Source organism: Notothenia coriiceps, unplaced genomic scaffold, assembly GCF_000735185.1.
Source record: "Notothenia coriiceps isolate Sejong01 unplaced genomic scaffold, NC01 NC01_scaffold00004068, whole genome shotgun sequence".
Lineage (NCBI taxonomy): Eukaryota > Metazoa > Chordata > Actinopteri > Perciformes > Nototheniidae > Notothenia > Notothenia coriiceps.
The window spans coordinates 140,500-157,886 of NW_011336769.1; the positions used below are offsets into that span (position 1 = coordinate 140,500).

The 17,387-nt window shown below is 40.0% G+C and overlaps 2 protein-coding genes and 1 non-coding gene across 3 annotated transcripts; 2 read left to right on the top strand and 1 right to left on the bottom strand.

Moving 5' to 3' along the window:
* Positions 1-717: 717 nt before the first annotated feature.
* Positions 718-1,740, top strand: LOC104941937 (uncharacterized protein C11orf65 homolog). The gene is made up of 3 exons (XM_010767107.1): positions 718-886; positions 1,036-1,091; positions 1,478-1,740. Exons 1-3 carry the CDS (start codon positions 759-761, stop codon positions 1,543-1,545), a joined length of 252 nt encoding a protein of 83 aa, XP_010765409.1. The 5' UTR covers positions 718-758; the 3' UTR covers positions 1,546-1,740.
* Positions 1,741-2,451: 711 nt separating this feature from the next.
* Positions 2,452-2,523, bottom strand: trnac-gca (transfer RNA cysteine (anticodon GCA)). Its single transcript has one exon. It is a non-coding gene; the product is annotated as a tRNA-Cys (tRNA).
* Positions 2,524-2,711: 188 nt separating this feature from the next.
* pomp (proteasome maturation protein) lies at positions 2,712-4,793 on the top strand. The gene is made up of 6 exons (XM_010767108.1): positions 2,712-2,801; positions 3,109-3,206; positions 3,718-3,778; positions 4,002-4,103; positions 4,289-4,382; positions 4,475-4,793. Exons 1-6 carry the CDS (start codon positions 2,724-2,726, stop codon positions 4,540-4,542), a joined length of 501 nt encoding a protein of 166 aa, XP_010765410.1. The 5' UTR covers positions 2,712-2,723; the 3' UTR covers positions 4,543-4,793.
* The last annotated feature ends 12,594 nt before the right edge of the window (positions 4,794-17,387 follow it).

Sequence of the window (17,387 nt, forward strand, 5' to 3'; positions counted from 1 at the left end):
CTGATTTTCAGAAAAAGACAGAATTGGGTTTAATGTCAAAACTCAAATGAAAACCACTCTTGGTCAGATCTATCTTAATGTCATGTTTATTTCCCCTTGTTGTTTGATGTGATAGTCGATGCTGTGTAAGGTAGAAAGGGTCAGCTTTATCGACAGCTTCATTTGAGTGCTCCACACTTCATCTCTAACGGCCCGTCCACACAGCGGCGTGCGTTGAAAGCTTCACCATTCACTTTGAATGGGGTGACGTCACTTCTCGCCGAACTGCATTGTGGGAAGCGACGCGGAGTTTTGCTGGCGTGGCTCGCTGCAAAAGTTGAGCAATGTTCAACTTTTGACGCCTCGGCAGAAGCGTCAGCCAATCGAATCATATGCCAGTACAAGCTCTAGCCAATCAAACCGCTGCTTGTGTGTCAGGGGCGGGAGATTCATGTGATTGGTTGTTGGTCGTGTTTCAGACACGCCCGCCGGCAAGCTTCCGCTGTGTGGACGGGCCGTTAAGGCTAGCCTCGATTGTGTATTATTACCAAATTCCAGTCACAAAGCTGAACATCAGTTTTACTTAAAGACAGATTGCTATTGACTTTTGAAAACCCTTTCATTAACAAAAAACAAATGTTGTGGTATATTTAAAGATGTGAGAGTCTAATAAAAAACATTAGGGAATACAACTCGAAGGTGTGATTACATGTATGTCCTTTTGACTTGCATACAGGTATAACCAGGGTCGTCTGCAGACTCACCCGGTGCATCGACACATGGCGATACTGGTGGAGAATTCAGCACAGGAAGCGATGGGAACCATTAAGGAGAAGGGAAATGCTGAGATACTGGAGTGGGAGCTGGATGAGCTGCTGGCCTGGACCAACACTCTCAACTTTGAGGAGTAAGATCCTCTGCTCCACTGTCAACAAATGTAGCAAACGGCAAACCTTTGTGACATTCTGATGCTCTCGGTTGGAAACACTGCTTGTCATTTGAAATGATTTCATTATTTGTAAAACAATATATATATATATATTCTTGCCTGTGCAGGTACATGCAGGATTGGAGAGGTTTGGCCTGCAGTGACTCCTCTGAGCCAAGCAAAGGTAAATATTTTTTTTTTGTGTATATGTAGTAGTCTGAAGTTTTGTCTAACAGAATTATTAAGCTGTCTTTGAATAATAAAAACAAATGTAGTAAGCAAGATCAGGAATCCAGGAATTACAAAGCCAAAGAGGTAAACTAAAGGGGGGAAAGGGGAATATAATCTTTGTCACATTGGAAATCATGTTATGGTATACTGTACCGCCATCTGCTGTTAAAGTTAAGTAAGGACTACCAATGCTTAATTTATAGTGTAAATCTCACACACTTTAATAGAAAACCTATTGATGAGCATGGCTTTGTTTCCTACAGTTTGCCATTGATCTGTTTTTCTTCCCTTCTTCTCCCTTTTATTTATTTGTCTCTTGCCCTCCTGTTCCTCTTACAGATTCATATTCATATCCACCCAGGTTAGATCAACACGAGCTTGCTGCTGTGGCTGCTGAAGACGGTTAGATTCAACAGAATAAAGTCATTTATGTTAAAACCATCACAGTGCTTATGTGATGATTTAACTATACACATTTAAACATAATTTCCGAGAGACATATTATTCATGCAATCAAGTTATTATCGATGCTATCACTTCAGAAAAATATGATTAATGCGATGAGTTTATGTTGATTTGTGCTAGTACAGCGGTTAAGTGATTATATTCAAATAATTATTAGTCATTAAAAGGGTTTTAATGAGATGAACTCCTGTTACCCACAATCAACTATCTATTATTGAATCTCTGTGACATTGAATAGGATCAAACTGATATTAGCTCGAGACATCTGGCTGCATCCACAGAATTCATTCATGTCTCTGACTATCACAGGACTCTAGGGTCTCATTTGGATGTTTTTACCTAGTTAGCCTAGTTGCCTGTTGGCCAAATATATAACTTTGAGTAAAGGCATCAGTATGTGTCCCTGATTTTCCATGTATGTAAAATGAGTGTTCAAAAAGTAAAACATGGGGTACTGTTCAAATTCACAAAGATGGCTTCAATAATTGGCATGTAAGTCAAATTAGTTGCTAAGAGAGACACTATTATAATTTATCAAAAAGTATTTTCGAGTCATTTCGAGGAAAGGGTGATCCCTCCTTGTGGCGCCTGTAGACGTTTTTATTGTATTTATTTTTGTTTTTTCTAATAACATTATGATATTTACTAGATGTCATCAAGTATCATCAAGTATCATCAAGTGACGAGCACTGGTCAATTACTCTGAGACCCAGCTATGAGTGTTAGGAATGTATGAAGAGGAAATGTTTAAAATTAAAAGCATGTGATGGATCGATTGCACTGATGTTAGTCTCTGTCTACCTTTCTCTTTCAATTGATTTCAAATATAAACTCAAACGTCGCAAAAGAGGGGGCATCCGGATTTGAACCGGGGACCTCTTGATCTGCAGTCAAATGCTCTACCACTGAGCTATACCCCCATACCTCTACCATCTCTCATGGAATGTTTTTAAGGATATCCATGCAAGATGTTGACGTTTGCTGTATTATTTAGGTATGGTAGACCTGTCAAACATTACACAAATATTAAAATAAAACCTACTACGAATACTGTGCGCGAAGTTAACAGACAACGGGGCATTTTTACAAGTACAAGGTACACAGCATCGTCTTGAACCGGATGTGTCGTGATGTAAACGGGACTCAACCGGATATTCAAGTGTATCCAACAGAAAGTGGAAGAAACGGAATCACAATGGTATGGCTATAGTCTTATCTCATGTAACATGACTTATTCTATCGTTAGCATATTTACTGTAATGTAATTGTTTTCTATATTTATGCGCATATTTATTCCACCTGCCCACATCTTTGTTTCTGTCTTTGAATTCTCTGAAGTCCATTTACGTTGTGAATTTGATTAGTCACTCGAGCTAATGCTAGTTAGCTCTTAGCTAACTACGAGGCTCCCTAACTTAGCTAAGGATGATGTTAGATTTTGTTTTTTGTAATTTAGCTATTCTTATTAGATATTAGTTGTGAATGTGAATATTTTATTGTTACAGAATACACGAGGACTCCGCTCTCAACTGAAAGACAGCGTACCTGTGGCAGGCTTGTGTCCACAGGGAGCTTATGGTGTGCAGGACTCTCTGCGTAGTGGGTGAGACATGGCCACAAATAATATTACTGTTGTTTAATCTAATGCTATATATGAACCGTATTCTATGTTGTTTGCACAAACAGTGCGATAGTTAAAAAATACCGGTTTTAGTTGTATGTTTGCCACTTAATTTACATGGATAGTTGTCGAAACACGATTGCCCTTTTCAATTTGTTTTGTTGTAAATATTATTGTCCATCCATCTTCTACCGCTTATCCGAATATTATAATTAACTCAATAATATTGTTTATTAATTTAATTAATTATTAGTTATGAAATTGCTAGTCGCAACTATAACATAATCAATATTGGGTCGTTTGTACCTGTTATTATCCATTACATCCTGCCATCACACATAGTCTTGTGTCTGACAACTTTCCCTTGTAAGAGGAGGTTGAACTAATTTGTTTCTTTTTTGGTCAAAGTTTATAATAGTAGCACCTCTTTAAACCAGTACATTTACATGATACTGTATTTGACCTGGTCACGTTTCTTTTTGTTGCTACACAGATTTACCAGCGTTAAGAATGAGCTCCTTCCAAGCCACCCGCTGGAGCTGTCCGAGAAAAATGTGAGTAATCTTTAGTAAACTCGGCACAGTATATTTTCTTTCTGGTGTTTTAACAACAAAACCGTTTTGAGTTAGAATGTCTTTACTTTTAAATAGAACACAGAAAGCTATGTATTCTTGTTACAGCCATCAGTAGCAGTAAGAACAAGTGAAACATTGAATGTGTGAAAATGTCCTTGTTGTCCCAAAGTACTGAAGATGTTTGTCTTTCTGTGGTGTGCAGTTCATGCTGAACCAGGACAAGATGAACTTCTCTTCTCTCAGAAACATCCAGGGTCTGCATGCTCCACTTAAACTACAGATGGAGTACAGAGCTGCTAGACAGGTAACACACACACACACACACACACACACACACACACACACACACACACACACACACACACACACACATGTTCCTACTCCCAAATCCAGACTGTCAATCTTCTTTCTTTCGCCTGTCCCTGTACATTGTTTTTTCTTTTAAGTCTTCTCCCTCCATAACTCTTGTTGTCTGACTCCCCCTTCCAGATCCAGCGTCTGCCGTTCTTACAGAGTTCAAACCTGGCTCTAGATACGCTGCGAGGAAACGATGAGTCCATTGGCTTTGAGGACATCCTCAATGGTGAGAACCTCAGCCCTTCATCTTTACACAGCAATTCACTCAACTTTCTGAATAAGATATTTAACCTGTGTTTGTATTCTGTTCCCCTGCAGATCCAACCCAGAGTGAAATGATGGGTGAGCCACACATGATGGTGGAATACAAACTTGGACTGATGTAAAATATGATGGACACACATATTACACAGCTACATGCATAGATTTAGGTTTATTATTTGTCTGCATCCATTTGTTTATTGGCTTGAGGATTAAGTTGGTAATCTTTTGGGAAAGAAAAGGGGTTTGATGGGGTTGTGTGTGTTGATTCACCCTGTCAATCACATAGATCTGGAGTTTTAAACAGCAAGCATTCAGTCCTGCTTTTGTATGATTCCAATCCGGTTGTTATTTCTAATAAACATCATAACTTTCCTCATGTGATGTGTCGGGTTCATTTGATAAATTATTTACCTTGCAAGACAAGAATAATGTTTCATGTCTAAATATGTCCATTACAAATTCTGAAAGTGTTCATCAGGTCACAGGATGTTGTATTTATTCTTTCAACAGCTGCTATTCTTCAGTTTCGGGTAGTCTTTAAAGATAATCTGACATTATTTTATAGATGTCTGCTGTTTGATACCAATTATGCTACATTGCAACACTTAAAACTACTAAAGCTGTCATATACCCTAATACCGTGCTACTGGCGATTGTGTAAACTGTTTTTTTTACTCTTATCGGAGTACATTTTAAAACCATGTAGTTTAACTTTTACCTGAGACAAATGCTGTACTGCTCAACATTATTACTGCAATTTACAGAGCTCTCTGTAAGGATGTGCTATAAATATGTTATTAAAACTCGAAGCTAAAACAGTCAAAAGGCTAGTCAATGCCGGCGGTGAGGGAGGGGAGTGAAGGAACGTAAAGGTTCTGTAACTCACTGTTGCAATCAATTGAAATCGGACCAACTGAGAATTGGAAAAGAAAGTGGTGTTGTACTTATACATCAGCCTGGCTATGTGTCTCTCAGACACGGTGGAGAATTATTAAAACGACGGTCCACAAACGGATATAAATTATGAGTAAATATCCATGCCAATACAACATACATATTTGAGTAGATACGCTTGAAATGGCCAAATGTACAACAAATACTGTCCCGCAGAGCATGCTGGGAAAAACGTCACAGCAGAGAATTTAGTTAAAAAAAAATGATGATTTTATCAAAGATGATGAGTAAGTGCCGAGAGAGAAATCCGTCTATAAATCACAAATCTACACTCAATGAAATATAACTGTAAAAGTTGATGCTACTGCTGTTACTTTTTTAATAAGCCATAACGATCTAAGATTTGTTTTGCCCAATTGAAACACGATATAAACTCATAGTCGCTTGAGAAACAACACTAAATGTCATTACTTTAAAAATCAAAATGAAGAGAAAGATGGATAATAAATATGACATAAATCTTCTAAATATGATACAATAAAATCGTTTGGTTATCCTTAAGTAAGGCTTCATGTGCCGACTGCAGCCTATATGATATTCATACTTTTAATATATTGCTTTGATCGTTTTAATGTTGAACGAGTAACAGACCCGTTTCAGGCCAAACTGATGCTGATGAAACACTGATGAAATGCATAAAAGGGAGCTTCAACCACCCCCTTGGATCTGACTTGTTTTGGGGAAATATATGTGAAACTTCCCTATTGATTAAAAATTAATATGGCATACACTCGCGGAGTCAGTCATTCCCAACTTAAACAACTTGAACTTTGAAGCTACTTTGATCATGTTAGAAGACAGCCTGGAGAAGATACAGCATAACAAACACAGTGTAGTTTGAGCAAAGTGGAAGGGAGATAGGATTTCTAACAGTTATTTATTGGATCTATTTAGTTTGGGTGATGATAAAATTATAAACAAAAGAAAGGAGTTTGAACTATTTAATGTTAGGCCTGTTATTGATTTTAGTAGTTGTAGATTCAGAAGTTTTATAATAACAATTCAGCCTATTTACTTTATTTTATAGGGTATGCTGTATTGTTTATGGTAACCTGTCAACATCGAAGTGCACATTTTCAGTGACATTTAAACGTTTTAACTTATCTAAGCTAACTATAAAGCAAGAAATCTCATCTCATCATCAATGCGATCTACTTTACACCTGGCGGATGTATTCCTGCTGCGGAGCAAATGGCGTGCAGTTTATTTCACGTTTAATATTAATAAGCTTTGACAAACAAGCCGCCATGCAGGCCTTGTTGACAGCAGTTCACTATTGCCGCTGTATGCTGGATAAACTAAAGTTACATGCAAACAATTAACACATCATGGATGCTAGATATATAATAATATAAACGATTTATTTTTCGTGACCCTGGAGTCAACGAAAATGAGGAGATATCCTAAAGGAAGCAGAGGGTACACCTGCACGTGAGTTAACAATTAGCCATCACTTGGGTGAGTTTTTGTTATACTGTTTTTCTCCGTTATATGAACTCGTACTAACTTATTACACTTTACCGACCCAAGTTTCCGCCACATACGTCAGGTATTATTATTATTATTATTATTATTATTAATTATTATTATTATAAAACGATTAACAGTGTCTCGCTAGTAAGGCTTACTGGTTATCAAAGGAAAGTGTATGGTTATAATTGCTTTAGTGTACGAGCTTTGTGACCGTTTTTGATCTATATGCGGATTTCTCTCTTGACACTTAAAATACTCTTTGATAACTGTCAGCCTTACTTTCCGAGACAAAACAAATAATAACGGCCCATAAATACACTGTAATAGTCCTGCATTCAATTTTTGATTTTAAGTGAAGTTATAAGATTCGTATCATCTGCAAAACATTTACTTACTTTCTGTATGTAGCTTTTAATTAAATTGTTATGCTGGTTATTTACGTCCTCAATTTACATCTCCTCCTTGACCACAAGATGGCAGTATTAATCCACCCTGAGCTTTTCACATTGTCCTGCAGTGTTTCTGTTAACCCACTTTCTGATCCAGTACATTAGATAAACAGGTCCTGTGCTGGTAAAGGCTCAGCTATGAACATTTAGTTTTAGTACCTAAGGGAACTCAGCTGACAGCCTGATGCCATTCTTCATACATGGCTGGAAAGCAGCTTAGCCCAAGGCTGTTAAAGCCTCATGATGCTGTCTTTGACAACAAATAACACTCCCTGTGGGTCAGCCCGGGCCAGCTGGTAGCCATGATACATACACTAGATATGTTTTCCCCTGATCCACAGTGACTTTCTGCTAACATTGCATGTGCTATCACTGAGAAAATCCATATTATACAGCATGTAAAAGCAATGCCTGGAAATATCCAGCAAGCATTAAAAAGTGCATTGCTCCAGTGATCTCAGTGAATTTGAAACAAAACTTAACATTTAAGAAAATAAGTCATTAACACAAGGATGTTTTACTGTCACTGCTTAATGTTAATGAATACAGTTTACAGCTTTCTCCTGAGTAATTAAAATATTTTCTAGCGTGTGGGCATCACATAAAACTTACACTGTGGAACCAAGGATTTCTCATTAGGCTGCTTTGGCTCCTTATTTCTCTTCAAGGAAGAGAGAGGGAAGCGAGGAGACAAGCATCATAATTATGTCCTAGACAAAATACCTATGCTCCTGTTTAAAATGTCCATGGAGCTTGTACTATACACAAACCTCACTTTTGACCTGAACAAGAGAACAAGAGACTCTTTAATTATTTACTGTTTGGGGTGTAACCCTGAATCCATTAATATTCTTTACAATTGGTACACCTTCAAATTGATCTTGGCACAACATATTTATCTGTGATTGTATGAGTTAGTCTTTAATTACACTGTGCACTGTAGTTGCTGCAGACTGCCTCTTTAGCTACACATACATGTAGCTCTGTGGTGACCATGTTGGTCCAGGCTGGAACTTTTGTACAAGTTGCATGAATTATGGTCGACAGGATAAATCATTTTGACACAAAGTTTACACTTTTGTTTTTTAGGGAAATGTCTTGACAACTGTTGGATGGATTGCCCTAAAACTTCCTTTAGGCACTTATGGATGAATTGCAATAACTTTTGTAAACACTTAACATTTCATCTAACGCCATCTTTCGGGCAATATTTTCAGCTTTGACCAAATATCTGCAAACTGTATGACATCGTTGTTAGCCTTAGCTGCAGGTTGTATTGTTGAGTACTAATCGACAATTTTAAACTATACCAATACTTGCTATACCATTAGCATGTTAGCTTAGTCATTTTGAGCATGTTAGCAAACAGATGTAGCTCAAAGCACCGCCGTGACCAAGAAGAAGAAGAAGAACCCTCTTTAATGGTCACACATGCAGAGCACACAGCACACACAACCTAGTACCAGGAGTCTAGTACTAGGAGCAGTGGGCAGCTATTGTACAGCGCCCAGGGAGCAATGGGGGGGGGTGTCCGGTGCCTTGCTCAAGGGCACCACGGCAGGGCAGGAGGTGAACTGGGACTTCTCCAAGTAGCAGTCCACACTCCATATTTAGGTCTGGTCGGGGACTTGAACCAGCTACCCTACAGCTCCCAGTCCAAACCCCTACTGAGCCACTAGCTCTGTACACTCTTGTTTATGTACAGTCAAAGGCAGATAAGACATAATTACGATGATGTCAGGGAGACGCATTTATGAAAAAAGGCAAATAAAGCTTGTTTTGGTGTTGGGAGGATACTTTCTCTTGTGAGATTTCCCAAACACTGCCTCTGATTTAGCTCTTGTTTCAGGGCACTGTTCACTGAGCTGCAGAGCTCTTTTTAATCCCAGTTAGTAAACCAACACACACTCTGCTTGACTTTATATTTCAGCTTTCAGACACTCTGGGATACCTTCTCACCCAAAGCAAACTTTTCGACCCCATTTCCATCTTCAACTCACACACAACATGTGGTTTCCTCCCCCTCCAGACTCAGGTGCTGGCCCCTGAGTGAGAGCCCGTGGAAGCAGACAGCGGCAGGATGTCACGCATTAGGCGGGACAACGACTTGTCTCGCTGAAGTGCTGCTTCTCCTCTAGCTGCGTGGTAATTGCTCCACAAATCACAATGAGTGCCGGAGGAAGTGCAGAGACGACGAGCCTCACCGCCCCTCACCATTCGGGAGCGGGTTGCCATGGTCACAGATGCACTTCAACTTCCTGGGAATGAGATTAGTCTTAATTAATGCTAATGATCAGCTTTTCCGCTATATACAGTACAGTACACACTTCTCTTCTTAACAGTATATCAATACACCTCCCCTGATGAACAATAAACTTCTATTTACACCTGTGGCTGATAATCACACATTGGCTTCCTCTTTAACTACAAAGAGAAGAAGTTCTGTGATGCAAAAAGAATCAAATGTTTTTCCGCTATCTAGTTTCAGACTTGAACCCACACTCTGCAGTCTTTAAATAGCTGTTGATTGGAGCTGTTGCACGAGAATATGTGCGTTCCCGCGGAGCCTCAGTGGGAGGCGGATGCTATTCTGCGCGCTGGCTCTCTCAGCCTCTCTATTGACGGCCTGCGCCTCAGCAGCACCCACTGACAGGAAAACTGCAGGCTTCTTGTCTCCCCTTTTAGGCAAGTTGATGATATAAAAGCTGCTGGTCGAATACTTTGAAACTCTTAAATCTAATTGTCAATATGCAGAAAAACATAGGCCGCAATGCAAATTCCTCGTAACAAGAAGGCGTCTGGGATGTGTGCAATCAAAATAGACAACTTCCTGTCCTCCTTTCATGGGGATTTGACTGATGGTGCGTAGCCTAACATCAATTTGTCGTGGGTGTTAAACTCTCCCTCCTTCTTTCTCTTCATGTCTCCCTCTTAGTGGGTGGGGGACGTCTCTACATCAATCGCAGTGCAGTAACACAATTTAAACTTGACTCCCACACCTTGTAAAGGACAGGCCTCTCCTCCCACGCCATCATCAAATGTCAGACACCCTCGCAGTCCCCGCTGCTTCCGCCACATCTCACAGATGGATAAAATGTCATGCTATTTGTCTCTCACCTGCCCCTTCCTTTCTTTTTTCTTTCTTCACAAATGTCAGTTCAAGTCAGACAGCTCCAATCTAGAGAAGAACAAACGGATAGGCATTAGGCCTATCACCATGCTGCCTGGCCAAGTGGCTACACATTAGGTCCATATTGAGTCAAGCTGACTTTTTGTCTGTTTTTAACAATTGCTAAATGCCATAATTGACCTGCTATCACATCAAAGCATCTAACTGATGCTACATTAGTTAAAGGTGCTGATTCATGTGGAAGCTAAAGCTAGCTGGTGAGATAGCTTTAGAGCTGAACTAAAACCAAACTTAATTATTTATCTTTTTAGTTGTAAATAAAACTAAATGTTACAAATGAAATCTGTTTTCTTTTTAGCTAACATTATGGTAATTTGGTTTGGTACTCGATTTACTTTAGCAGTAAAGAACAGCTTGAGTCCTACTAATGAAGCTAGTTTAGCAGAGAGGCCGTATGCTAAGTGGCATTTCAGCTTTTGTCTGTATACATTGATGTGATTGGGTGAGTTTAAGCTACATTTGAATTGCCATATGTGTCAATTCAATTAACTCATTTTTAATAAAGTAGTAGACATAGCAAAACATAGACAACTGTTTAAATATAGCTATGTTTCTTGAGCCTATAAGGTCAGACTCAAACACTGCAGCTCATCTCAAATAGTTTTCACAAAGGGTTTGACAGTTTCTCTGTCACTTAACATGGCATGCAAACCATTTCCAGTAGCTCTTGTTTATTCATTATGACAGATATTACTCTGCTTCACTTGCTTAGAAAAGAAGACACGTGAATATGAGCCACATGCAAAAGTCCTTTAACATTTATTAGGGAACTCAGTAGTGCCGTGACTGGGCTTTATAAATGCACGCAACCTTTACCTTCTATAAAACACAGCTAAGAGATGAAAAGCCCAACATGAATCTCTGTGACACTGGAGGATGTTTCTGTTCGCTTTGAGTGTTGTCTCTTTAATGAGATGGAAAAGAGAACTGCTTTGCCTAATGTTATGAGCTGATCCATCTTTATCTAGAACGACATCGAGAGCCACGCCGGCATCCTCCTCGACTGAACCACTGCCAATAAAACCAATCGGAGCGGAGAGACCCCCTCCGGCAACCTGGGGATGTGGGAGGCAAAGAGAGGGCGGGGGGGAAGGAATAAAAAGTCTTTAAGTCACACTACATGATGTCTCTCAAGGACACAAGGAGGATTCCTCCGAGGCATAGCACTAACTTCTCACATTTCTCTCTTTACTTCCCACCTCACGTAGATGCAGCTCAGCAAATCAGACTGAACCGCGATAAGTCATCATGGAGGGGAGAGACAAAGTGCCTTTGCATACTTAAAAAAACACCAGTCTTTGATATATTGTGTTTTGTTGGGAATGTGCTAAATTTAAAGAAGTTTAAAGGTTCACTCGGGAGCCTTTCTAGATCCTCATGCCTATAACGTCTTAGAATTCAAGGCAACTTTATTCTGATCGGTATGGATTTACAAAGTAAGATACAGCCTTTGAACTTGCCATACCAAAGCCTTTTTAGTTTTTTGACCACATATATAAATAAACCACAACTAGTATACAAAAAGGCTGCATTTATTTATTAGACCATATAGTTTGAAGGTTTACAAAGTAGGAAAACCCTCGTTCTTTTGCAAATGATGGTGGCTAAAAGTAGCAGCTCCTATTTAGATAATTCAATGCTTGTAGAGATTACTGCATTTCTTTATACTGCAGGAAACTCATGAGTCATACTGAAGCTACAAATATGTGTATCATGTCTGACTGAATGGGTTAGATTTGACTCTGAGAAGTTTCCCAGAGGTTTACCCTGCACATTGAAGTGTGTTTATGAAAATGTTAGATCGCAGCAGTAGATGTGTGTACCCGCCCCCCCGGCCTGGACTCCCCTCTGCTTTTATCACAGTCAGACGACACGGCTCAACCTTTTATTTTTCTTATTCGATTAATCTAATATGGCAAGGCAACAAAGCACTGCTCTGGATAGCTGCCAACACACCTTTTTAGAATAAAAGTAAGATCCTGTCTCACAGATTAAAAGGATCAGTTTATTTCTATTCATGTTTTTCTTACGTCAATCCTTTTCCTCAGATGTATTTTATCCATGTTTCTAAAATTCCTCATAGTCGCTATTACATAATGGTGAAAATGGCCCATGTCCAATGTCAAGTAATCCCAGTGTATTGATTATTTGACATGAACTCTCTCTGTTGCTAGTGTCTCAGCCCTGCCGGTGTTTAAGACAGAGTATTACCCAATATACTGATCAGTATGTATTACATGCTGTGAGCTCAAGTGATGATTCATCACCATATGATTAGCAGAAAATTGCAGTGTGCTCATAACATGAGTCACCTTTAACTACAATGATTCCTGCTCACAAACCGTACACCATTTATATTAATGGGATTATCCAAGCCCCTCGGAGGGACAAAAATATGCAAATAAAAATCAGGAGGACAGAATTATTCCCATTACCATTTCTAATGTAAGTGTAATCGGTGGATTTTTCTGCACTCACCTGGAGGCATGGCTGCATAATAATGCTGTTAATGTCTTAGTTTTAGACATGTTAGAAGTCAACACGTAAACATCCAAGTCCCCATTACAACATGATTTTACTCAAGGCTTCAAAATATTGGATTTGGAACTTGATATCCAATAGTTTTTTCTTTTCAGTTTAAATGTAAACCACTTCAAAGCTGCGCAAAATTGTGCGAAATATAATTTGCCAACCTTTTTCGTTCAAAGTCTACATGAAATGGATATTAGAGAGGTTATAAAAAACAGCTGTTTTCGTTAAGTCTCCAAATAAGTTGTATGAACTGGAGAAAGATCTGATTGGTCGTTACCAAACCCCCATCCATCCAGGCAGGATTGTTGTTCAAACTTCTTGGTTGACAGGCTTCTAGTCATCAACTGCCGTTATAGTCCCTCGGCTCTGTAGGAAATGAATGAACTTCCTGTGAATTGTTGATCGTTTTTTCTCACAGTGCAAATGCACAGCTGGCGTTTAAGGATTTATCACTCTGGATTAGAATCAATGCTGCTTCTGCATCCTTGCTCCATACTTCAGATTTGTTGTGTTTCTTTGTTCTGCATAGTAATCTCTTCCCTTTTCCCCCCTCCCAGGTATGGTTCCTATGTGTGTCTCCCTTTGGCTGTCCGTGGGTGGTGAGTTGTTTATTCTTATCACATTCTTTCTCTGAAGTCCCCCTCCAAAAGATCACAATCTCTGCTGGGCCTGTAAACTCAATTTACACTGAGTAGCCCAAGTGGGTCCATTCCTTTTGTTTTGTAACAGCCAAAACAGCTGTTGCGTATGTTCATTGTCAGATTATCATGTTAACAGTAGTGGTTGGCTGATTGCACGTCGACAGGAGCGTTTTCATTAGCGTCACTCATCCCTGCGTGCAACACCTTTCCCAACCTGCCACATTGGACACTCACAACATCTATTAGGGGAACATTTCTGATGACGTGACATGTGAAAATAAACTCCAGCATGCATGCTTACAGGAGGTGTGTGTCGGGGAAGGGAGGAAAAATAGACCCCATACTGTACTGTCGAGTGAATCACGTCAGCTGTCGCCCTGACCTTTATGTAAATGTTTAATTAACTCATCAAAGACGTCAATAAAAATATTTTGAGTTTGGATTGAATCTGGTTGTTCTGCTGGAGGAATAGTTTATATTTAAAAATGGGATGAGGAATGAGCCAGCACACAGGAAATGGCAGCGTGTTCCTGTTTCTGCAGAGGCGAAAGGTTGAACTACAGGGCTGATTCATTATTGCAATTCCTTGAGCACAAGTCTTTCACCCTCTGCACAGCCAGGCCGCCTTACAACGGAGGAGTATTGAATTAGTAGATTTAAAACCATGGTTACTGCAGGAGCTGATAATCCTGCTTTGATTAATTTATGATATCATTTACAATTCTAATGACAACTGTGGTTGCTGAAGACAAAGTATTTGCAGTGTTATTGACTGAAGCAGTGGGAGAGGTTGGTGTGTGGGAAGATGTAGTTATAATAGTAGTGTTAATAGTGGTGATAGCATCAGTTGTGGTTTCTTTATGAACATTTAGTGGAAGATGGACCTCTTCTGTGGGGCCTGGGGTAAGCAATTAGTTTGTGTCATTACACACAAAGCAGTTGTTCTGATGCACACCATGTAAGTGCACTAATAACTGAAATTAGGAGGTAAATAAAGAACTACATTTCAACTCAGCCCCCTCTACAAATGTGTGCCTCAATGTTATGCCAGTATAGAGCTACTTGTTTTTTGGTTTATAAGCTTTAGTTATTCACACTATCTCTAAACTCATTTGCTATGCATCAAATGAATACCATCTCATTGTTGAATTTAAAGTAGCCTTTGGCTCGAGAGTAAAAGTACTTAATGTCACAAGATGTTTGGCTATAGGAACTAGAAAGGTTTTATCATCAATTCAAATGTTGATCATTGAAAGGAGGAACACAACGCTGACCTCTTGCAACCATTGCAATTATGACAGTAGCAAAGGATGAAGGTCCATTGACAACTTCATTATTCTGGGGGGGGGGGGGGGGGGGTTGAAAAAGTAAAAAACACTGGATAACCAGGGAGCTCACTAAAGTGCTGAACCAGTTTGGCTGCTTTCACATTGCTTCCTTTGTTAAAGTATTAGTTTCTTTAATTGTTATCTCACATTGATGCCTTCTTCCTGTCGTGGTCACCTCTGTCCTGGGATGGCCCGCAGCTCTGTCCCCCGCCGAGCTCCAGTGCCCGGCCAAATCAGCCATTTGTTTCCGTTTAACCTTTCACATAAATGTGACACACTGGGGCTGGTATTGATGCTGACAGGCCATTTGTGTTTGCAGGATGCATTTCTACTGGTGTGTATGTGTGGTGACTATTCCTCTGTGTAGTCCTCCACCCCTCTCCCCCTAATGCAATGAGTTCCCCGGCCCATCAGTCTCCGGCCAGAGAGACACTGAAATGCTGCATCTCATTTTTCTCTCTACTCGCTATCCATACTCAGCTTGCTAACAACGTGACAGTGTGTGTGATCACGTTTGAGGAAATTGTTTGTCTGGACAGAAGAGCTTTCGGAAAGTTTCATATTTTCCTCCTGACACCTGAAATGGCATACAGCTTTGTTTGGTTATATGCTATTATTTTGTGCCAATACTCCTGGCATGGGGGAAAGCAGGCTTTTGGAAAAGAGACAAAACAGAATTAAACACCATGGAAGGCCTCTCAAATAAATTCACAAACAGGATTTCTTTGAAATATCAATTTGTGTATTTGGATTTCCTTTTGAGTGTTTTTCTCCAGTGTCCCCTCTTTAATCTGCTGTGTTTGCTGCTTGGTACACCACAGTGTCTGCAGATGCTAACTGTGCTCAGCCCGCTCTCGCCTTGGCACAGATTAGCGGCAAACAAAATAAAACCTGTTGCTTTTTCTCCCTCGCTGCTTTTGAAATGCCTTTCTTCTGCCTTTTATAAGGCTCGCTTAAACAACTTTATGGAATGGCACATTGAAAAGGCATCAAAATAGGCAAGGCTCTGCTTCCATCTGTGGTCCAGAAGTGAATCAGCAGGAAGTTGGATGACACTTTAACTAATGTCAAACGCAGCTTCGAAAGACACCACACTAGCAGGAGACGGCTGGTCAGGGGTGGAACTGTAGCTGTAAGAAAGAGACAGGATTATAAATGCTCTGTGGGTGTGCATATGTATGCGAGCATAGCTGTGTGTTTCACCATGTGGGCACCAGTGTGTGGGCACTCTAACAGGCATAATGAAAGTTTGGAGAGATGTGCGTATGACAAGCTGACAGCTAGCACATTATGCAAATCTGACAGGAATTCAATTACCAGACACAGACTTGTCTCCATGTTGTCAGTCGGTCTCCCGTGCTGCAGAAGCAAAGCCTTATTTTGCTTTCCTTTGACCATATTTTAGTTTTTATCTGTAGAAGACGTTTTTTAAAGACAGAAAGTCGATGAGAAAAAGCTGCAGGTTAGCCACTTGGAACAGATTATAATGTGTTTTGTATGATACATATACTGTAGACTGCTCTGGTTAAGCCTCCCCAGGCTGATCAACATGTTGTGGTGCATGTGGCGAAGGGTTAAGAGGGGAGAAGATAAGCAAAACCCCTTCGATCTGTGTTGTGGGTTTTACATTTTAAATTCTTAGTTTTTACCCACTAACTGATGCTAAAACTCCTTGTGTTTTTGTTTGCCACCTTGCTCCTTGTGGATATGGTGCGTGACCTCATCGCCAACAGATGTCTCAGAGATGCTTTATGTGTTAGAAAAAGAAAAGAAACATGTTTATCCTAATGCTAATCTTTAAATCCTGGGTCAGATGGAGAGTTTTCTCACTCCACAGAGAAACCTTCTGTTCACCATAATATCCCTCGTTGTTTAAGTAACGCCAAAGAAGTCAAGTATATTGCAAGGTTTTGTAAGGCCATGTGTGTTAGTAGGCTAAGCATGGTGTGTTGTTGGGCTTTGTGCATCAGAGGCTGGGGTGAACTCAGGTCAGACTCTTGCTGTAGTTTGTCCAGAAGACACAGATTGCTTAGACGCTGACATCGGCACCACAGGCTGTTCAGGGATCAGCTTCCACCGCCCAAAGTGTTACTCTTAATCCCCCACCCCACCCCCCCCCTACTAGTCCTGGATGACGAGATTTAAGTCCTTCACTCTTCAAAATACCATCAACAGCAGCTCTGAATTGGGAGAATTGGAAAAAAAGGTCTCTGTATAAATAGATTTAAAATCAAACGGGGTCTGCTTTAAGTCCTTTGGGACCTTTGTTTGAGCTTAGACATCAGGGCATAATCCCTGAAAAAGGGCATAATGTCATATTCTTTATTCCCCTTGTTCAGAGTTAATTTGTGGTCGCAGCAGTCTGCTAAAGCTCTGCCTTGCTGTTTTCTGAGGGAGGCT